Source organism: Argopecten irradians, chromosome 7 (genome assembly GCF_041381155.1).
Source record: "Argopecten irradians isolate NY chromosome 7, Ai_NY, whole genome shotgun sequence".
Classification (NCBI taxonomy): Eukaryota; Metazoa; Mollusca; class Bivalvia; order Pectinida; family Pectinidae; genus Argopecten; species Argopecten irradians.
Genome location: NC_091140.1, coordinates 29,278,963 through 29,303,742, shown reverse-complemented (window position 1 = coordinate 29,303,742; position 24,780 = coordinate 29,278,963). Strand labels below are relative to the sequence as shown.

Below are 24,780 nucleotides of genomic sequence, written 5' to 3'. Positions count from 1 at the left end.
CTCTTTATTTAACAATATGAATAATTGGAGATTTGACTAAGAAAGACGTATTACATGTAACAGCTCAGATTGGCCTAGAGTTAAACTATTAATAAGAGTATCCTTTTAGGTACAAAAAATAGGGTCGGTCGGGTAACCCTAAACAGGCATTTTTTTGGCCTAATGAAGAAGTTTCATCCGGAAGCAGACATCTCACCTCTAATTATGCATTGTTAGTTGTATGAATTGTAATAGTAATGTTTAAAGTGTGCTTGTAAATATGTATTCAAACCTATGATAAGTTGTGCTAAAAACACTCTTATTGTAGTTCAAGAAAGCATAATTTGATGTTTAGAATGCATAAGTATATATATGTACATGTATAAAGTAATGAATCTCTGGCTCCTGTGATTTCAAATAAAATACATGTAGTATTGTAAAGTTAAGATACCAAATACCAAATTTCTACTCACTTTAACCTAGCTGTGACTATGGCTATGTACATGAGGGTCATGATTATATACATGCATGTAATTCTGTTTTTGGTTTACGATTCTGTATACCAAATTGTTGCGTTATTAATGATTGAAATTGCATAAGTTTTTGAATGTGTAACAGCTATAACAGGTAAACTCCGCCCTCAGTTAGGCTATCGCTGTTACTAAACTCCGCCCACAGTTTGACTGATGCTATTCTGAGCCGATAAACGCGCATACGGGTTGAAACTATTCACGTGATTTGTGGTTTGAACGATCTGATAGGCAATTCCGGACGCTTGAACACATTTCACTGTATCATGTGTGATTTCAAAACACAAGTAACTTGAAAACTAGTTGTGGACGTACGGACAAACATGACATTATGCATACTAATATGTAAATGTCCATATCAACATTTTTCTCAAAAGAGCAGTTAATTTCAAACTGCTAATATTAAATACTGTATAGGGTTGGAACATCGAGGAAGCCATGGTGGCCGAGTGGTTAAGATGTTCTTACATATTACCACTAGCCCTCCACATCTGGGTCGACAGTTCAAATCCCCCCATGTGGGGCAATTGCCAAGTACCGACTGCTGGTTGGCATTTTTATTTTTAGATACTCTGACTTTCATCCGCTATTAAAACAGGGCACATCCTTAAATGATCCTGGCTGTTAATAGAACATAATCACATTGACTCATTCACCCCTAAAGACACATCTAGACCCTTCTAAATGAAAGCCTAGACCAGTCCATTATGAAAATTTAGGAGGTTATGTTAATCCAGTTGTTACCTGTTCAGCCTGGTCCTTGCCCATACAGTAAGTTTCAAAACACTCCTTCATTTCCAGTAGGTTAAACTTGTGTCTGTCAGCCACCCGACTGCCACTCAGCTGAAATTTGGGAGGAAAATATTATGTAGAAAAGTAGACCCAGAATTTTCAACATGTTTGTCCATGAATTCTGATTGATACAAAGAACTTGAACAAGTTTCAGTTCAACAAGATGTGAAACACAAACATCAGTTATTGTTCAAATGATACAAGTATCGTTTATATAAAATGCTCTGTCAGCGGTGGAGCATCTTTCAATGCAAATTCACAAAATTCTAGGTTTTTAACCCAACAATACCAACTGTTTAAAACATTTTGCTAAATATTTGTCTGTGTGTTCTGACCGATACAAGGAGTACCTGTAATTAGACTTCAACAAGGTAAGAATCACTCACCGTGTCATTATCAGCAAAGAAGTAGGGGCAGTCAATCTGTAGAAACATGGTGTCCAGGAGCTGTCCTTGGTATAGTTAAGTATTCATGTATCACAGCATATAGGTTTGTTTGTGTTAAGATATTGTACAAACTCATTAAGTAATCATTATAATTATAGATCATAGTAAATAAAAAGTATGGTGCTGTTGTACCCAATAACAAGAGGCCCAAAGGGCCTTAACGGTCATCTGACTGCCTTGGCAATAGTAAAATGAATTATATATGGTGTCACTTTGTCAGGACCATGTCAGGATCATTTTCAATTTCTTTCAACAAATTTTATTTCAAACAAGAGGCCCAAGGGTCTTAACATATAGGAAATTAATTAGATATAGTGTCATGGTAGCCATCTTCGATTTGTGATCAACCAGAGATGTAACAATACTTTGTTGGGACCATGTCAGGATATGCAAGTTTCAGCCAAATCGCACCGGTAGAACTTGATAAGAAGTTCAAAATATGTTTTCAAGATGGCGGCTGTGGCGGCCATCTTGGATTTCAGATCGACCCGAAAAATAACAACACTTTGTTAGGACCATATCAGGATCATTTCATGCAAGCTTCAGCCAAATCGCACCGGTAGAACTTGAAAAGAAGTTCAAAACGTGTTTTCAAGATGGCAGCTGTGGCGGCCATCTTGGATTTTGGATCGACCCGAAAAATAACAACACTTTGTCGAGACCATGTCAGGATCATTTCATGCAAGTTTCAGTCAAATCGCACTGGTAGAACTTGAGAAGAAGTTCAAAATGTGTTTTCAAGATGGCGGCTGTGGCGGCCATCTTGGATTTCGGATCAACCCGAAAAATAACAACACTTTGTCGAGACCATGTCAGGATCATTTCATGCAAGTTTCAGTCAAATCGCACTGGTAGAACTTGAGAAGAAGTTCAAAATGTGAAAAGTTAACGCACGGCGGACGACGACGGACGAAACATGATGACTATAGGTCATCCTGAGCCTTCGGGTCAGATGACCTAAAAATAGTGGAATTTATCAATATTTCAGGTTGTTTTTAGGATTTTTAAATCTAAATACAGGATTTTGTAAAATTGTTACACATATAATGATAATGGCAATCATGTATGAGAGGTTGTAACTGACTGTTCTTACATCAAATAAATTGTGAAATACAGTCAAACCTGCTTTTACGTCCAATTTAAATGTACGGTCACTTGCATTATGCGGTCAGTTTACGTCCTCCCGATGGAAATTACTAACTCCAATCAGTCACCTGTCTTTTATGGCGAACAGCAACAACAGCAGTCAATCGTCTGTTTGATTGCCATTTTTGTTAAGACCTACATGTACATAATAGTTATCATGTGACTAAACTTCTTTTTAGGTGCAGTTATTTGAAGGTACTTAGTCAAGTTGACGTATGTTTTTGTATTGACTACTTGACATGCATCATTATGAAATAAAGTACACTTTGTACCAAATAGAATATATAAACTGTTGTGCCTTTTTAAATTATTAATGATATGATTTGATTGTATCTCGTTTAAGCTGGCCCCTGTCTTAAGCAGTCAATCTTTGTCGGTTCCACCAGTAACTCTTTAATACAGGTTTGACTGTAGAGAATCGAAGCCAACATGAAAATAAAAAAGGATACGGAAATAGGTCGCAATCTGTTTGAGTGACTCTGTTTTAGCAATGTAGTAACTAGATTCCTTAGTCATGGTGTCCAGTCTCCTTCGAAGTTCCTACAAACAAAAACAAGCATACTAAAATCTCATGTGAACAAATTCTTGACCACTCTCCTATATAATATTTACATATGATAACAAGTTTGTAGTGAAATAAAGAATTCATTATCGTCAAAGACAGAACTGTCATTTGAACAGCCATCTAATAATGACCTCATCATAAGTGGATGGCAGTTCATAGACTTATGAATGCCAAATGTGCTTGGTATGGTTATATAGAGGGGCTGCAGTGAAAATGTTAATATATACCATATGGTTATGCTGTGAAGGCCCAAACTGTTTTAAAACTTACTACAAAGAAATACACTCCTCAGAATGAGGTCATAGGCTTAGAATCTGAAATTTCGGTCCCAAGTCCATTTATCTTCACTCATGCACTTTTCAAATAGGGATTGGATTTCGTTTTTATGTTAACCATGCTTGTATGGAGCAATTCCTCTAAGAATATATTCTATGGGGCGCTGCTTGTATGGAGCAATTCCTCTAAGAATATATTCTATGGGGCGCGTTAGCGCCCCATATTGAATATATTCTTAGAGGAATTGCTCCATACAAGCATGGTTAACATAAAAACGAAATCCAATCCCTATATTTACACTCACACGAGTTTTTTTTTAATATTTTATGCAATAAAATCGTCATTTGAAAGTGACGTAATTATTCAATAAAAGTCGGTCAAAAGTGGAAGGAGCTTACTCAATTGAACAGCGAATGATGACGCTTCACGTAAGGTAGAATTATTCATCCGCGACGACAAAAAAGTTCAATATTTTAGTGTAAAATAAACATGACAAACAAAGTAAATTTCAGAGATAATTTTATTTAATCAGATCAGAACTTTAAATAGGTATTCAATTTCGCTAAAAGTTCATATATAGCGTAATAACAAGTATTTGTTCTCGGCCACATGTGTGAACTCGTTGACCGTTATTGTGCAGCGAGGCGAGGCTGACGCACGCTTACACACTGGAGTTTTCCGAAGTTGTCAAAACACCAGTGTTCAAATAGCTAAGTTTGTTTGAGATTGTCGTCTGACTTGACGATATTACATCCTTCGGAGGTATGTGATTATATAATCTACGCTTAGATCCATCGCCATCTATAGATGGAACAACTTCACTTCTGTTCGATGGATACAATGTATTTGTGTTGACGCGTAACTGTCAACACGTGGATTACTAGCGGTGCATGTTTTATAATACACATGATTAAATTCTCAAAGAACAAAGACAAGAGAATATGTTTATAACTGACCTAGCTCTGTCAGAGGGTCTCACGCCTGTCAACCCCGAAGACTCGATCGTAGGACACAGACACAGAGGTAATGTTTACAATTGTTAATTTTAAATATGTTTGTATCATATATAAATATAAAACATATATATATTGTTTATATTTTTCCAAAATTCTATGAAAAACAACAATATACACGTATATTGCGTAATGTTGCGTCAAAATGTAAACAAAAAAGTAGCCCCTGTACGTTGCATAGAACATTTTCATACGCAAGTTCAAAGTTCAATGTTACCATGCAGTTATGGTAAACAAAATCGGCTAGTACTTACGTATAGTGATCAAGCCTAGCAAGTGTAAATATATAACATTGGTCAAAATCTTTTTAGTTGAATGACAAGATGCCAATGGAAACCAAAAATATTGGTAGGGACATTTTTAGTATACAGTAAAACAATTGTAATAAACCTCATAGTACATTATACACTTAATACAGACATTAACAAACCTCATAGTACATTATACACTTAATACAGACATTAACAAACCTCATAGTACATTATACACTTAATACAGACATTAACAAACCTCATAGTACATTATACACTTAATACAGACATCTTTTAGAAACCATTACTTTGTTGTCAGTGTGTTCATTATAAATAAGTTTTACTGTACACATTATAAATCAGTTTTACTGTACACATTATAAATAAGTTTTACTGTACACATTATAAATAAGTTTTACTGTACACATTATAAATAAGTTTTACTGTACACATTATAAATAAGTTTTACTGTACACATTATAAATAAGTTTTACTGTACACATTATAAATAAGTTTTACTGTACACATTATAAATAAGTTTTACTGTACACATTATAAATAACTACAAGTTTTACTGTACAGTGAAACCCATTTAATATGGGTGAAATTGGTTATATTTAATTATTGCTTAACTTGAAATGAATTTCAATCCTTAGTCACAAATATCCATTGCCTTTCTCCTTACTGTATTGAAATCTGGAATTTGAACACAATTTTCCGTTGCCTGAGGATTTAGATATAACCAGCCGAGGGTTCCATTGTATAATTTGGTTAAATCTTGTCTTTTTAGTTGATTTCACAAGATACAATAGAAGTCTACGATTGGTGGGTCATTTTAAGTATGCAATATGATATTGTAACATTATTATACTAAGTGTCTCACCTTGTACAGCCTAGGGAAGATCTGGGTGGTATTCAGCATGAGACTAGTAGAGGAACCAGACATGATGCGATCCATGTGGGACTTCCACGCATCCTCGACCTCATCACTCTGCATCGTCAGGTAGACACACTGTAGACCAGAGAAGCTTGGGGAGGCTGTACTGGAGCTGAGGTCTACTAGGTCTATCTCACTGTTGGTACTGTGGAGACTGTGGCTAAAAACACCAGTGACATATAGATATAGGAATTATCATATCTATTCCATTAAACTCCCCGTCTGAATGAATTTATTCAACACTTTGGTGGCAAAATACAAGCGATATGTGGGAACATAGAGTCATGACCTATTAACAATGTCCAGCCCCGACATTGACACGAATGACCCCGTGTCATTTTTTACATACATATCAGTATAATAGTGAACTAAGCTAATTGATATAACGTTCAAGTGAATTTATTTTCAAACCTTCAGGTTAAATAATCTTTTGATTTGTTTAACAATGTTTCAAAAATGAACTTGCAATACCGATGGAAGGATAGGTGCATTTTAGCAGGCATATGGCTTATCTGACAAATTGTTGAGTCTGAAATTCAGTGTTCTATACTTACTCTTCAAAAACTTTCATGACCCTGGGACATTTATTGGAGTAATTATGATAGATTATGGACAATAGTGATATCAGATGTTTCATCTGATACTGTGTTACTTACATGGAGCTAGTGGTAAGAGGACTGGAGTGACGACGTTCATCTAACATTGGATTCTGTATAGTTATGGTTGTACCCATGGGAAGGTTCTGGGGAACACCATCATCTTCAGGAGTCTCACTCTAAATAAACAAATATATATAGAATTGGAATGTTTTGCCAAATACATATGATTCCTTGACAAATGTATTTTTTGGACCGATTTCATGCCATTTCTTGGGGTTTCCTAAATAAAGGATACATTGTACATGTACAATTACTACATAATTCTATTCTTCCTTTCATTTTAATTTAACATTATATATACATCATTTACGTCTTCTAAAACTAATGTTCAATTTTTGGTAACAGTGATCTTGACCCTTGACCTCTGAATGTTGGTGTGTATAAAGTTTGAGTTTGATAAGTTTAAGAGAATTTAAATAAATCTGAGTGGAGATGGCACCAACACATCTGCCTCTGATGCTGACAAAGTGATACTGTACTTGTGTAATATACTTACTGTAAATGTTGAAATTTTTGAGAGCAGAAAATTTACGTTAATTACATGAAGTCTGCTTTATCACAAAAAATTCTCACGTATGTAATATTTGTACATGAATGAACTTAGTTGTCAAAAATCTAAAAGTGTATCAATCGTGAAATTAACAACATCTTCATCAAGTTTTATGAACGCAAATCGCAAAATTAAGCACTCACTAAAATATCCACGTTAACAGTATTATTTAAGGACAATCTTCTTCTAGTACTGACCTCATTATCCGAGATTCTCTCTTCCTTTAGACTGATACTGTCACTAGGTGTCACTGGTTTCTCTGCGATGGTGAGTTGACCAATCAGCTTGAGGTCTGGCACACTGCCGAAGTGGTGCCGTTGTTCTCTTTCCATCTCAGGTGAATTCAGGTTGTATGAATGTCGTCTGTCCAAGCTCGGATAGAAATCATTCTCCTGGGAACAGAAGTGATTAAATACTAAGTCAAACCAATTTATTCTAGTCATTAGACATTAACTCAATCTTCCACGAGCATTCAAACAATGATTTCATCAACTATAAATCGTAAGTCTTCAAGCAATAGCTGTGATTTACCACGAACTAATTTGATATTCCCGATGATTGCAACCTACATATTAATAAGCTTATTTGATCCCTTACATTAAGTGAAATTAAATGCTTGTTTGAACTTTTAGAAAATAATATTATCTGCAATGCACTGATTTGATATCCTATGGGCCTTAAGATTTTATAATGTACCATGAGCTTTTATGTAATTATCTTTTCTACAATGTGTTGCTAGACAATGACTTGATGTATTGTTTAGGCAAAGGATTGATATCCAACCACCACTGCCATGATCTGTTATACCGCAATCTTTTAGCCTATAACTTTACCTCCTTTTACTTGATATACCTATAATAACTCCAATGATCTGTGACAAGACATACCTCAGGCTCCTCCAACTCGTTGTCCAGGAAATCAAAGCCTTTTATGGTCAGGTTTATGTCATTGACATTCGGCTCACTCAGCAAAATGTCACCTGCAAAAGTAATAACCAAATAGTGTTCACTCATCAGCATATTAACATCATTATATTGCTCACCAAGAATTTTAACTAATAAAACAATCTTGCTAGACATTTTTAAAGACCTAGCTTAAAATCAAATTGACCTGGCTTGCTGAAATTCATATTAAAATGTAACTTATTTTTTTATACCTAATCCTTTAAAACTTATTAATGAAATTCAAACCTTGAGAGTGTTCTAATATAGAATACATATATAGCAATACTTCAAAGCATAACGTTACAGTTAATTCATCAATGTAAAGTAAGGAAAGAGCTTTTCGTTAATCCTAAACAGGAAAATCTTTTGGTAAAGGGATGATCCTAGACGTTTTTTGGATATGTAAAGCATGGAGGATATGGGGGTTGTCTCAGAAACTCACTGGCTGCATTATCTGGTATAGAAGTTTCCTCCCCACTGGATGCTACACTGTGCTGGTGGTCCAATGTATCACTTGATTGACTGAAGATCACCTGAAAGGGAGACAACTCATGTTTCAATATTGGACAGCTTGTACATATTATCACATATTTCAGCAATGTAGATTCATATAATAAATATTTGTTTTATTTTGAATTAGTTTAATCAGAGAAGCATTGTTATGTTTGCATGTGTAAATAAATAGATAAATAAATTACTGTATATCATGAAACATGTGGAATTCTTTTGTGATTTCTTGGTTGCAAATGATTCCATAACTATTTTCATTACTGTATGTTAAAGATAAATATTTGATCTAGCAGATAAAATGAAATCTCATTACCTCTAAATAAGATAACACACAAATATTTCATTGTATACAGTAGGTTAAGATCTTAACACCAAAAATAAAGATCACAAGATTTTCACAGGAATCCTTGTAGAAAGAATATTTAGAATAGAAATGTGTGTTTTTTTTTTAAATCATAGTATAAAGCTAGATAAAGAAGTAAAACTAGTTAAGAGGATTGGAAACTTATTGAACCATGGGTCAAGCCTCACAAACACCATGCTCACTTCAGACGGAAACAAAAAGAAGATCCTTTATAAAAGGTCCAAATCACCTGCATTATCATAGACCAACAACAGCATATCCTAAGATATTACAAACATACTCTATCTGCTAAACTGTCTCAAAATCTACTGTAGCCAATAACCCAGGACACATGACAGCAAGAACACACAATGTCAATAGCATATTTCCATGACCCCCAAATAAGGTTTTTGAAAATCAATGGAAAATGCACCAACAGAATAATGTTTTTTGGCTCTTATTTTTTGTTTCCTCAGTTTTAAAATGATTAGGACATCAAATAAGGTACATTTTATTCCTGGGTGTTTGCTTGTTTTTTTTCATTTCGGTATAAGGATTTATCATGCTAACTTTCTTGGAGGATTTCCAAACTCATTTGTAGGGATATATGTGTAGCAATACGGCAGCATGACAAAAGGGCTACAAGCTTGTATATCCATTACATTAACATCTGCATAAAACTCAAGTTATGTGTTCTGATAAAATCCACAAAGTAAACTCCAAGGCTTAAATCAACCTCATCACAACACTCTGTACAAGGCTTAAATCAACCTCATCACAACACTCTGTACAAGGTTATCCACATCACAACACCATGTGCAAGGTTATCCACATCACAACACCATGTACAAGACTTGACTTAACCTCATCAAAGTACCCTGTACAAGGCTTAAATCAACCTCATCACAACACCCTGTACAAGGCTTAAATCAACCTCATCACAACATCCTGTACAAGGCTTAAATCAACCTCATCACAACACCCTGTACAAGGCTTAAATCAACCTCATCACAACACCCTGTACAAGGCTTGAATCAACCTCATCACAACACTCTGTACAAGGCTTGAATCAACCCCATCACAACACTCTGTACAAGTCTTGAATCAACCTCATCACAACACTCTGTACAAGGCTTGAATCAACCTCATCACAACACTCTGTACAAGTCTTGAATCAACCTCATCACAACACTCTGTACAAGGCTTGAATCAACCTCATCACAACACTCTGTACAAGTCTTGAATCAACCTCATCACAACACTCTGTACAAGGCTTGAATCAACCTCATCACAACACCATGTACAAGAATTGAATCAACCCCATCACAACACCCTGTACAAGACTTGAATCAACCTCATTACAAAATGCATATTGCTTAACCAGTGACTACGGGAGTATGTAAATATATTGAATAATATTCACAAAAGATCTCTTTCTATACGTCGATGTACCAATGACTGGAATGAACCTTATTACAACATTAGTCAAAATAATCTGCATCTACCTACTGGGCAGACCTCAACGGTGATCCTCAATGAATCTCTATAAAACAGCAATGATTTTAAGCAAGATATCAATAAAACAAACACAAGAAAAGTCACAGAGTTTCCACCATAAAAAGCCAGTGAAAAATATGCTACAGAGTAAAATATAATATACACATTTATACTGATAGTAGATAAATAAATAAAAATCTGCAATACCAACGAAAATAAGAAACTGACAAGTGAGACTTTCTATATCTACAGTGAAGAGATTTCTGGTTGTGAAGGTCGGGATACATATAATATAGCTTACTATAAGCCGACATTAACCTCACACCACCAACCGTTCCTTCTTGGTACAATGGAATAGCAGTTTAACGTTTCCTTGCATATTTGATAGAAAAGCTCTTTTACCAGCACCATTGCCTTCTTCATCACAAACATTATCATTAATACCATCAACATTTGCGTCCTAGTGATAGAACAGTGGTGTTAACACCAAAATTTTTTTCTTTCCGAGTATAATGGAAAAGCAGTGTTGCCATCACATTTTTTCCTAGTCCAATACAGCTGTTGTGTTCTACCACCTGTTCGTGTAATGAATTCCTGCTTTCTATTTTTGTTTGTTTGTTTTTTCTTTGTTTGTTTTCTAAATGTTGAGTTATCTGCCCTTGTTCAAGCCTTGCAGCATGAACTTGTTTGATCATGACATTTCAGTACTGCTTTTAATTGTATCGGCTCACAAGGGCACATAACTCTACATAAAGGGAACAATACAACAGCGGTCTAAAGCACCTGCCAACATTTTCTTTCCTTCCCAGTACGGTAAATCAAACATGTCCTTGATTAACATTTTATGACAGAAATGAAATAAAAAAATTATTTTACATCAATTGCGAAACAAGTTAATGACAGAAATACAAATGATATGTTTTGGAATTTAATAAAGGAAAGTGTTGGCATTAAATCCATAGGCATGCAGCATGCAGTCAAGGTTTTCTGTCGGTAACCATGGTAACCATTCTCTCCCCCTTACCTTGTTAATAAACGTATCCTAATGAAGCATATACAGCATAGATAAAAGATAAGCAGGTCAATGTTATAAGGCCTATTCAATCTCATATACCACAAGTTTGGCAATTAAGTCCAAATTATAACTTGTCTAATGAATTTTATCTAAGTTATCATGATTTCCATTCCCACTAGTGTGAGAACAGTCATTTTGACAAATAAAATCTGACCTTTTGGCTTTTATCAAAACTTAGTGAGTGATTTTATAGTACTCTATCATACTTTAATCTGACTTTTTTCCCAAAAAGATCCATTTATATTTACTTAAGATTTTCAACAATACTGTTAAATCTGACAACACAACACAGATGCTGTTAACTTAAATTCAAACTTATTTTCATTGGAAAATCTATCAATTCTTTTTTCAAACTTATATTCTCAAGGACAAATTCAAAGACAACAGAACATAAAATGGAGAAAAAACATTCCTTCATTAAATAATTAGTTTTACATTTAATATTATTCAAAAGCTATCTTGCATGACAATCTCAAACATCGAAATTGATCTATAGACTTTTTACAGTTTAATCACACAGTAATGAAATTTGAAATATGTAGATTATCAATACCATATTGGATAAGGATTAACGCAAATCAAATCACAAGCATGGAAGAATTTGTAAGTGTCATGATTTTTTATTGTCATACTTTTTTTTATATTAATTCATATTTTAGCAGAAGGGATCCCTTGTATAACATTCTATCAACAACTAAGGTTAATGTAGGGATAAACTTTACAAATGGATACAATAGGGTATCTTTACTAATGGAGACTCGACTAGAGTTGTGTATCTTTACGAATAGATACTAGATTATATCTGTGTATCTTTATACTAGACTAGAGTTGTGAATTGTTACTAATGGACACTAGACTAGAGTTGTGTATCTTTACGAATAGATGCTAGATTAGATCTGTGTATCTTTATACTAGACTAGAGTTGTGAATTGTTACTAATGGACACTAGACTAGAGTTGTGTATCTTTACAAATAGATACTAGATTATATCTGTGTATCTTTATACTAGACTAGAGTTGTGAATTGTTACTAATGGACACTAGACTAGAGTTGCGTATCTTTATGAATAGATGCTAGATTAGATCTGTGTATATTTATATTAGACTAGAGTTGTGAATTGTTTCTAATGGACACTAGACTAGAGTTGTGTATCTTTACGAATAGATGCTAGATTAGATCTGTGTATATTTATACTAGACTAGAGTTGTGAATTGTTACTAATGGACAGTAGACTAGAGTTGTGTATCTTTACGAATGGATACTAGACCTAAGAGACTTGTTTACAGGGGTTAATCTAGATAAATCAGTACTACATTACTCTACTAAAAATCACAGACAATACTGGATGTTGAGCACACAATATTGATTTAGTAATGTAAGTGTTGTGAAGTGAGTACATACCGATGGACTCTTGGGTAGACGTTTCTGTCCATAGCAAGTCAGCAACTCTGCCAGCCTTTCTCTAACCCTCGTCTGCAACATATAACATCAGATACCGATAGACATATACATGTATCAATTACATACATTGGACATAACCCGGACACCTTCCATCCCAGCCTTAATCATCTGGATTACAAATTTTCCAATCCTTACGAATTTAATCCTCTTTTGATGTAGAATTAAACACATCCACAGATTTCTGTATATATCCCAGGTAGAGTTTTCCTCATTATGAATTCACCATTCAACACTTATCCAGCAATAACTCCAATTTCCACTTTCTGAACCCTTGCTGTTTTTGTACACCACTTTCGATTTTATTCCAAATCATCTACACTGTAGTTTTACACTTATTTTTGTGTTGTTACAACAATATTTCAGAATTCACCTAAATCCCATTGGCTTGTTGAATGAAATTGCACATGGTATGAATAAATCCAAAATTGTCCATTGAGAAGTCGAAATTTTAAATCCTCTGAATTCAATGAAATTTCTGGGGCACCAACTGTTTTTAACTGGCTTGAAAATCACTGTTATAAGCTATCATTTTAGCAAGACCCTTTCAAACAAATGCCTAAATTGCGCGTCTAGTTTCATTTGTCATTTCTTTACCACATCAGATATTGGAAAGAAATGTCCTTCTAGCAATAAAAGTCATTAAAGCCACCTTAATATATCGCTTACATTGAGAGAGTAATATCCCTCCATCTCCAACATATTGTACAGTTTTCGGCTTATCTCCATAACATATATTTGGTCACAAAAAAAGCCCATTATTATTGCTATGGAATGACTCCAAACCGGACACTTGCTGCCATCAAGAAAGACTTGAAGTATAATTGCATACTAGACTTTAATCAAAACCACTAATTTATTGAAAAAAACTGATTGCAATTGAATGTTTAATGGAATAAATAACAATCTTAATAGATTTCTAGACTTTGTGAATAGTAATGACAGAAGGAACAACTGGTAGTTGCACTAACCTCTGGTACTCCCTAGTATATGTATAAAATGTTTACCTGAGGATTCTGTGATTTTTTTTGGCAATTATCTCCTGAATTCCCTAGTATATGTATGAAATGGTTACCTGAGAATTCAGAGATTGTTTTTGCACTTTCCCATGAGTTACCTAGTATCTGTATGAAATGCTTACCTGAGAACTCTGTGATTTCTTCCAGACAGAATCATGATCTGGGTTCCCTTTTCGAGCTGGAGAGGACTGCACCTCCGGAATACCATCCAGGGAGCCATGAATTTCTGTGTTCAGGTACTTTCTCCCTATGATGCCCACCTCACTGAAGTCGACAGCAAAGTCCAATGTCCGTCCTAAACAACAAGAGGCCCATGGGCCTTAACGGTCATCTGACTCATGGCACAAAACAACAAAGTCACAGTATAAAGCAAATTGGTTAACGATTAATATAAACAATACAAGGAACTCCTTAGTTGAATATGTAAGTTTCTGAAATAGGTAAATATCATTTGTTGAACAAACTTGGTAGCCCTTCATCAATATATGGTTGTAACCAATTCAAGAATTAATATGAGGAGTCGTCAGATTTTAAAGCCAAATTTCAGCAAAGCTCCCATTTTGGACCTCCGCCGTACTATCCCCATGGGTCTTAGCTCGGTCCTTCATAAAATATGATTGTCCTCACCTAAAGTTCCCCCTTCTGAATCAGTTAAAACCCCTATAGACCAATTTTCATTGAGATCGGAGACTGAAACCTGAAAACAGGAAGTGGGCCAGTGGCCATCTTGGAATACCAAAATCTTTATGAAAATGTTTTCATGTTGTTCGGCATCAATTAAAACCCCTATAGACCAATTTTCATTGAGATCGGAGATTGAAACCTTAAAACAGGAAGTGGGCCAGCGGCCATCTTGGAATACCAAAAATCTTTACAAAAATGTTGTATGTTGTTCGGCATCAATTAAACCCCTATAAAATCATTGAGATCGAAGACCGAAACCTGAAAACAGGAATTGGGCCAGCTAAAATTAAGAAAATTTGCCCTTTTGGGGCCCAACCCCTCAGCCCCTAGGGGTCAAACCAGACTCATTTATATAAAATATGATTGTCATTCCCCAATGATGTTTCACACCAAATATGGATGAAATTCATCCAAGGATGAAGGAGGAGTAGGATTTTAAAGCTAAAATTAAGAAAATTTGCCCTTTTAAGGCCCTACCCCTCAGCCCCTAGGGGTCGGACCAGGCTCATTTATATAATATATGATTGTCCATCCATAATGATGTTTCACACCAAATATGGATGAAATCCATCCAAGGATGAAGGAGGAGTAGGATTTTAAAACTAAAATTAAGAAAATTTGCACTTTTGGGGCCCCACCCCTCAGCCCCTAGGGGTTGGACCAGGCTCATTTATATAAAATATGATTGCCCATCCCAAATGATGTTTCACACTAAATATGGATGAAATCCATCCAAGGATGAGGAAAGAGTAGGATTTTAAATCTAAAATTAAGAAAATTTGCCCTTTTGGGGCCTCACCCCTCAGCCCCTAGGGGTCGGACCAAGCTCATTTATATAAAATATGATTGTCCTTCCCCAATGATGTTTCACACCAAATATAGATGAAATCCATCCAAGGATGAGGAAAGAGTAGGATTTTAAAGCTAAAATTAAGAAAATTTGCCCTTTTGGGGCCCCACCCCTCAGCCCCTAGGGGTTGGACCAGGCTCATTTATATAAAATATGATTGCCCATCCCAAATGATGTTTCACACTAAATATGGATGAAATCCATCCAAGGATGAGGAAAGAGTAGGATTTTAAATCTAAAATTAAGAAAATTTGCCCTTTTGGGGCCCCACCCCTCAGCCTCTAGGGGTCGAACCAAGCTCATTTATATAAAATATGATTGTCTACCCCAATGATGTTACACACCAAATATAGATGAAATCCATCCAAGGATGAAGGAGGAGTAGGATTTTAAAGCTAAAATTAAGAAAATTTGCCCTTTTGGGGCCCCACCCCTCAGCCCCAAGGGGTCGGACAAGGCTCATTTATACAATATATGATTGTCCTTCCCCAATGATGTTTCACACCAAATATGGATGAAATCCATCCAAGGATGAAGGAGGAGTAGGATTTTAAAGCTTAAATTAAGAAAATTTCCTCTTTTGGAGCCCCATCCCTCAGCCCCTAGGGGTCGGACCAGACTCATTTATATAAAATATGAATGTCCTTCCCCAATGATGTTTCACACCAAATATGGATGAAATCCATCCAAGGATGAAAGAGGAGTAGGATTTTAAAGCTTAAATTAAGAAAATTTGCTCTTTTGGGGCCCCACCCCTCAGCCCCTAGGGGTCAGACAAGGCTCATTTATATAAAATATGATTGTCCATCCCCAATGATGTTTCACACCAAATATGGATGAAATCCATTCAAGGATGAAGGAGGAGTAGGATTTTAAAGCTAAAATTAAGAAAATTTGCCCTTTTGGGGCCCCACCCCTCAGCCCCAAGGGGTTGGACCAGGCTCATTTATATAAAATATGATTGTCCTTCCCCAATGATGTTTCACACCAAATATGGATATAATCCGCTCAAGGGTTAAGGAGGAGTAGGCTTTTGTATAAATAGTCTTACGCACGACGCACGGCGCACGGCGCACGGCGGACGGCGGACGGCGGACGGCGCACGGCGCACGACGACGGACGAAACATGATGACAATAGGTCATCCTGACCTTCGGTCAGATGACCTAAAAATGGAGAAACGTAAATAAAGGCTATTCTCAACTAATGAGTAAAATTAATGGATTAAGTCCATCCTAAACCAATGAGTAAACTTAGCAATATGTGCTTAACATATGAATAAACTTAGATGAATGCTATCCACAGTATGGCTCCACTTTGTAAATTACCCAAAAGGTTATTCAACTTTACAACATGGAAGTCCAGTTCACTTGAACGCTATGATATTCAGTGTCGCAGGAACCCCTGCACCATTTTCACAGAAATGAGGGGTCACTGCAACCATTCTGAATTTCTCCGAAAAGACTTAAAACCCTTATTGCACATTTACATTTTACATACCATCAGCTTATTTACTGTGTACAATATCAAAGCCAATAGCCTATTGGTTTTTATCGATGAGGAAACCTCTAGAAATCAATTGTTGTTGGACAAATGGACTGAAGAACATAGTAATAACTTATAATAGATAATCTCTGATACATTCACTAATAATTCTGTATATCATGGTTATTCTTGATTGACATGAATTCTCTCAACTAATTGACCAGTGGATCTGTGATAATCTAGATTCATAATCAGAAATATCAGGGAACAAATTTGAGTATTGACTAAGAAAGTGTACTATTGTCTATTCATTAGTAAGTAAACAGAATCTGGATGTCCAGAAAATTTGCAAATTTGTATGGTTTAAGTTGGGGACATAAGTGTGTTAATTATTGAAGAATCACTGCTAGGTATACATTTATCAAATAATATGAAATAACTGACCTGGTAGCTCCTTTTTTGTTATGACCTCTGCCTCAGCAAAGGACGTGTGAGACATCAATGTGTTAACATCGCTGGTGTGGGATGATGGCGGGGCAGCTGTCAAAGTAGACGAACGGCCCACAGCAAGCTTCAGAATCTTCAAGGCCTCCCTCCAATGGAAACCCTGTTAACACAGATTTTGAACTCTGACCCACTACTCCATTCTTATTGGTTTATTAGGTCTGAACTCTGACCCCTACTCCAACTTTAGTGGTTTATTTGGTCTGAACTCTGACCAGCTACTCCAACCAAATTGGTTTATTTGAGCTGAACCCTGACCCCCCTAATCCAACCTTATTGGATTATTTGGTCTGAACTCTGACCCATTTTCCAATTTTACCAGACTATTTGTATCTTCAATTGAAGTTGTACATCTTTACAAAGATTTAAATTCTGATTTAAAATTACAAGGTTATCACTTGAAAATTTAAAAAGAGCATGCTATTATCAGTTACCAGATGAGTAGCTACAAACAATAGTGCTGAGATCTTAGCTACATTGTACATACCTGTACATGTTTGGACACCGTATGGAACAGTTCTGGATTAAGTGAAGATGCTGGAGTAGTGTTGATGTCCATATAGTGAACCATACAATGTAAGATCTGAAAGACTGCCAGCTGGTTTGTTCCTGGGCCTTTCTCTAGAACCTAACAAGTTTACAACAGTTAGGAATCTTTAAAACGATAAACTGTAAACTTATTTTCTTGGTGACTTAATTTCGCATTTTTATACCTCATGATATAATGTCGCGATCTAGACTTCTGGAGTCCTTTAAAACAGTTTCACCAAGATTAATTTTTGTGATTCTTTATATCCCGAAAAATCTGCAAAATTTAATCGCACATGAAAACAATTTGGTCTATAGCATAATTTTGATTTATTATAACATTTAACATATATTTCTTTTTTACATTTATTTCATTTCAGTTAAGTTAGTATAAATAATTGTGATTTTTTAATGGTAATTTCCCTTTGTTCATAAAGGTGTGAATAATTAAAAGGATGCATTAATGACATTTTCTGAACTGACATGTATCCATCAAGCCACACAAACTGAGGAAATTTTCATTGTCATAAATAATGTCCTGCCTCCATGCATATGAAATCATACCAGGACTTATTAGGATGCGATATTAGGGACACAAGTAACACTATATGTACCCACACTCCAATTTCTAGCTGCAATAGTGTAGCTCAAAAGACTTTTAGACAGAAACTGGTGTTGCTTTAGAGCTACAATTGGTGCCTATTACTGCTAATGGAGCAAAGTAGTGATCATGCAAATCATTATCAAAACGTTTGAATGCATTTTATAGTACTTGTTTTATATCGCTTACCTACAAGGCAATAAAAGTGAACCGTATAAAATATGAAATTCACAGCGAGACATTTTTTTTTACACTAATACACAATAAAGGTCTTTCTGAGGGAATTTATACAGCAAGTCTACAAATTGTGGACTTGACGTCTTGTGAGGGGTAGGGTGTGTATTTAGAATGGTCATTACCTTTGTTTTGGACAAAAATGATATATAAATACTTGTATACGCATAAAATAATTGGAAACCTACAAAAAAGTATAGAAAATCGTGCCCGAGTTATTTTTGGAGGCAGTGCTCCACTAGGACACATAGGGACCATTTCGTACCCTGTCAAAAGTTATAGTAGGCCGGGTATGTATATATATTTGTTCTATCCCATTTCATGGGGACATTAAAAGTAAGATAACTATCACTGTATGCTAGCCTAGCACAAACTAGTGATCCAAAGTCTAATGTTGGGTAGGTATTACATACCTCTACTAAGAAGGAGATGAGACTGTAAGAGGCCTGAACATACACATCAAGGAGATATTTGATGACACACTTTGTCCACTGGAAGCTGTCTTTGCCAAACGTCCCACGACTATAGAGTGACATTATGGTTCCAAGATTATTCAGTCGGTCAGACCTCTGAGAGCACACCTGGAGAAAATATTTTTCAAAATAATCAAATATCACACATAGCATATCCTGTATATAGAAATAGGAAACGATTTTGTGAAAACAAAACAAAGTGTCTTCAATCATAGCGAGGTTTGTACCTGAGCAATATGGTCTGCAGCATCCCGACAACTCTGGCTTGGGTTCTCATAATTCTGTACCAGTAATGGCAGGAGTGCAACAACATTCATCGGGAAACCTGAAGGGAAAATCATTTATCACATCTACTGTAACAATTGGTAGAAAAAACATTTGTAACACATACTTGACTGAACAAACTAGAACTGTTGCCATAGTGGATGACTAATAACCCCCGCTGCACAAATTTAGGAATAACTCTATTAATAGGGGACATTGCAGAACCCTTAAAGTTTATAGTTTATTAATATACCTCTACTTTCTTTACGCTATATAGAAGTTTCTTAGTTAAATTGACTAGATCCCTACATTTTTTCAAAAACCCTCGCTCAGCTGTGTGACAGACTTTCAAACTAACACACCTGGAAGCAAGCACACATCTTGACTCGGTTATTTCCATTTAACCAATCAGATTTGAGGTGAGCTGAGCTAGTTTCCGATCACACCATCTTTGTTGACGTAATCAAACGAACATCGTTAGTGTTACCAAACACGTCGTCATGTTTATCTTGTAATTGAGAGGTTTGTGAAACAGAACTTAATAGGTAAATTTAGTATTATACCTAGTGGTATAAAATGTTGAAATATTGAGAAATCATAGAGGAATCAAAATATAAGCTGTGGTTTGAATAGAAGCAAAACAAGATGGACATAGAATCAATTTTATCATCTCAGAACTACTTAGATCTATTACATTGTAAAATTCTCTCTCTTAATTACAATGGCCGTACGCGACAGGAATATAGCGGATGAAAGAAATACATTTTAGTCTTATCATAGCTTTTTTATGTATCGGTAAATTAAAACAGTTAAAGTATGGGGTTGAGTGATATAGCAAGTTTCTGGTTTCCCTCGAATTTGCCTATTTCCCACGGCTCTGCATCCGGAAATAGACAAGTCTTGGGAAACCAGACACTTGCAATATCCCTTAACCCCATACTTTAACTGTATACTAAACTCCCCTTTATGTCGGGGTTCTGTGTACCAAATTTTATCAAAATCTGTCCAGTATTTTATTAGAAGTTCCTCGGTTGTGTCTACAGACAGACAGACAGACGGACAAGCTGATTCCAGTATACCCCCATCCCCTTAACTTCATTGCAGGGGGGATAACAAATATTTTGTGAGGTGACGGCAGGAATGGTATCAATTACCTAAATTTTCTTTAGTTCTCCCAAAGAAACAGTAACATTCACCCAAATTTTATGTAGGGTTCACCACAGGGAAGGTAAAACTCACCCAAACTTTCCGTGAGGTTCACCACAGGGAAGGTAGCATTCACCCAAACTTTCCGTGGGGTTCACCACAGGGAAGGTAACACTCACCCAAACTTTCCGTGGGGTTCACCACAAGGAATGTTACACTCACCCAAACTTTCCGTGGGGTTCACCACAGGGAAGGTAACATTCACCCAAACTTTCCGTGGGGTTCACCACAGGGAAGGTAACACTCACCCAAACTTTCCGTGGGGTTCACCACAGGGAAGGTAACACTCACCCAAACTTTCCGTGGGGTTCACCACAGGGAAGGTAACATTCACCCAAACTTTCCGTGGGGTTCACCACAGGGAAGGTAACACTCACCCAAACTTTCCGTGGGGTTCACCACAGGGAAGGTAACACTCACCCAAACTTTCCGTGGGGTTCACCACAAGGAATGTTACACTCACCCAAACTTTCCGTGGGGTTCACCACAGGGAAGGTAACATTCACCCAAACTTTCCGTGGGGTTCACCACAGGGAAGGTAACACTCACCCAAACTTTCCGTGGGGTTCACCACAGGGAAGGTAACACTCACCCAAACTTTCCGTGGGGTTCACCACAGGGAAGGTAGCATTCACCCAAACTTTCCGTGGGGTTCACCACAGGGAAGGTAACACTCACCCAAACTTTCCGTGGGGTTCACCACAGGGAAGGTAACACTCACCCAAACTTTCCGTGGGGTTCACCACAGGGAAGGTGACACTCACCCAAACTTTCTGTGGGGTTCACCACAGGGAAGGTAACACTTACCCAAACTTTCTGTGGGGTTCACCACAAGGAATGTTACACTCACCCAAACTTTCCGTGGGGTTCATCACAGGGAAGGTAACACTTACCCAAACTTTCCATGGGGTTCACCACAGGGAAGGTAACACTTACCCAAACTTTCCGTGGGGTTCACCACAGGGAAGGTTACACTCACCCAAACTTTCCGTGGGGTTCACCACAGGGAAGGTAACACTCACCCAAACTTTCCGTGGGGTTCACCACAGGGAAGGTAACACTCACCCAAACTTTCCGTGGGGTTCACCACAGAGATGTTAACACTCACCCAAATTTTCTGTGGGGTCCACCACAGGAGCACCGATACAAACAGTTAATCTCGACATCAGTGACCAGGTCAGTTCTGACAATGAACCAGATGTAAAACCCTGTAACAAAGAAAATATTTATTGTTTCAAAGGAAAATAGGACAAAAACTGTATTGTGATTACTCCACAATGATATAAGCTCACTGAAACAAGTGAGCTAAAGATCTGACATGTAGATTTTTTTTAAAGAGATCTGACATCCATCAATTCCTCCCAGAGTTCATTGCGATCCCCACATTCACCTCTATCAACGGCTCACGGACTGGCCGTCTGTTAACCTCGGGTCACAGAATATTACGTCATGATGATTGTTTAATACATGGTGCCCCCTTTATATATGACGTCACAGTGTTTGTTTTTGAAATGGTGGACATTGTATGCAAATTATGACTATTTACTTACAAGTAAATCCAGTGTATCCGCAAAAGAATCCATTATTGTTCGGTTTGATATTGAATGATTGTATAATATTATGTCAGAACTGACAGTCGTTTAAAGGAAAATGTACAAAATAAAACTTTATGTAAAATAAACAAGAGGCCCAAAGGGCCTTAACGGTCATCTGACTACATTGGCAATAGTAAAATTAATTTCATATGGTGTCACTTTGTCAGGACCATGTCAGGATCATTTTCAATTTCTTTCAACAAATTTTATTTCAAACAAGAGGCCAAAGGGCCTTAACATGTAGGAAATTAATTAGATATAGTGTCATGGTAGCCATCTTCGATTTGGGATCAACCAGAGATGTAACAACACTTTGTCGGGACCATGTCAGGATCATTTCATGCAAGTTTCAGCCAAATCGCACCGGTAGAACTTGAGAAGAAGTTCAAAATGTGTTTTCAAGATGGCGGCTTTGGCGGCCATCTTGGATTTCGCATCGACCCGAAAAATAGCAACACTTTGTCAGGACCATGTCAGGATCATTTCATACAAGTTTCAGCCAAATCCAACCGGTAGAACTTGAGAAGAAGTTCAAAATGTGTTTTAAAGATGGCGGCTGTGGCGGCCATCTTGGTTTTCGGATCGACCCGAAAAATAACAACACTTTGTCGGGACCATGTCAGGATCATTTCATGCAAGTTTCAGCCAAATCGCACCGGTAGAACTTGAGAAGAAGTTCAAAATGTGTTTTAAAGATGGCGGCTGTGGCGGCCATCTTGGTTTTCGGATCGACCCGAAAAATAACAACACTTTGTCGGGACCATGTCAGGATCATTTCATGCAAGTTTCAGCCAAATCGCACCGGTAGAACTTGAGAAGAAGTTCAAAATGTGTTTTAAAGATGGCGGCTGTGGCGGCCATCTTGGTTTTCGGATCGACCCGAAAAATAACAACACTTTGTCGGGACCATGTCAGGATCATTTCATGCAAGTTTCAGCCAAATCGCACCGGTAGAACTTGAGAAGAAGTTCAAAATGTGTTTTAAAGATGGCGGCTGTGGCGGCCATCTTGGATTTTCAATCGACCCGAAAAATAACAACACTTTGTCGGGACCATGTCAGGATCATTTCATACAAGTTTCAGCCAAATCGACCCGGTAGAACTTGAGAAGAAGTTCAAAATGTGTTTTAAAGATGGCGGCTGTGGCGGCCATCTTGGTTTTCGGATCGACCCGAAAAATAACAACACTTTGTCGGGACCATGTCAGGATCATTTCATGCAAGTTTCAGCCAAATCGCACCGGTAGAACTTGAGAAGAAGTTCAAAATGTGTTTTCAAGATGGCGGCTTTGGCGGCCATCTTGGATTTCGCATCGACCCGAAAAATAACAACACTTTGTCGGGACCATGTCAGGATCATTTCATGCAAGTTTCAGCCAAATCGCACCGGTAGAACTTGAGAAGAAGTTCAAAATGTGTTTTCAAGATGGCGGCTGTGGCGGCCATCTTGGATTTCCAATCGACCCGAAAAATAACAACACTTTGTCGGGACCATGTCAGGATCATTTCATACAAGTTTCAGCCAAATCAACCCGGTAGAACTTGAGAAGAAGTTCAAAATGTGTTTTAAAGATGGCGGCTGTGGCGGCCATCTTGGTTTTCGGATCGACCCGAAAAATAACAACACTTTGTCGGGACCATGTCAGGATCATTTCATGCAAGTTTCAGCCAAATCGCACCGGTAGAACTTGAGAAGAAGTTCAAAATGTTTTTTCAAGATGGCGGCTTTGGCGGCCATCTTGGATTTCGGATCGACCCGAAAAATAACAACACTTTGTCGGGACCATGTCAGGATCATTTCATGCAAGTTTCAGCCAAATCGCACCGGTAGAACTTGAGAAGAAGTTCAAAATGTTTTTTCAAGATGGCGGCTTTGGCGGCCATCTTGGATTTCGGATCAACCCGAAAAATAACAACACTTTGTCGGGACCATGTCAGGATCATTTCATGCAAGTTTCAGCCAAATCGCACTGGTAGAACTTGAGAAGAAGTTCAAAATGTGAAAAGTTAACGCACGGCGCACGGCGCACGGCGCACGGCGGACGGCGGACGGCGGACGGCGGACGGCGGACGGCGGACGACGACGGACGAAACATGACGACTATAGGTCATCCTGACCCTTCGGGTCAGATGACCTAAAAATTAAGTATGTGTTGAAAATACGTTTTTCAAGAATCTTGAAATTTAGCTGGGCTGTTTGAGGTGAAATTGTGGAGACTGCAATGCACCCTGGGAGAGATTGCACATCGATAGCACCATCACTTAATATATATTTTTGGGGACTTTTTCTTTTGGATTGATGAAAGTCTACATATGAAATTTTGAAGAGCTTTTTTCACAACAGCTCATCATTATCATGTGACACCAT

The 24,780-nt window shown here is 37.1% G+C and overlaps 1 protein-coding gene across 1 annotated transcript in view; it reads right to left on the bottom strand.

The window, feature by feature from the left end:
* Nucleotides 1-24,780, bottom strand: part of LOC138328074 (protein furry-like) — a 64,078-nt gene that overhangs the window by 4,731 nt on the left and 34,567 nt on the right. Inside the window, 16 exon segments of the mRNA XM_069274683.1 lie at nt 1,254-1,352; nt 1,688-1,752; nt 3,343-3,433; nt 5,882-6,095; nt 6,592-6,710; nt 7,342-7,536; nt 8,032-8,123; nt 8,531-8,621; nt 11,463-11,480; nt 12,915-12,986; nt 14,113-14,285; nt 17,453-17,615; nt 18,000-18,140; nt 19,289-19,456; nt 19,576-19,673; nt 21,927-22,026. Of these exon segments, the coding sequence (XP_069130784.1) occupies nt 1,254-1,352; nt 1,688-1,752; nt 3,343-3,433; nt 5,882-6,095; nt 6,592-6,710; nt 7,342-7,536; nt 8,032-8,123; nt 8,531-8,621; nt 11,463-11,480; nt 12,915-12,986; nt 14,113-14,285; nt 17,453-17,615; nt 18,000-18,140; nt 19,289-19,456; nt 19,576-19,673; nt 21,927-22,026 (1,899 nt within the window).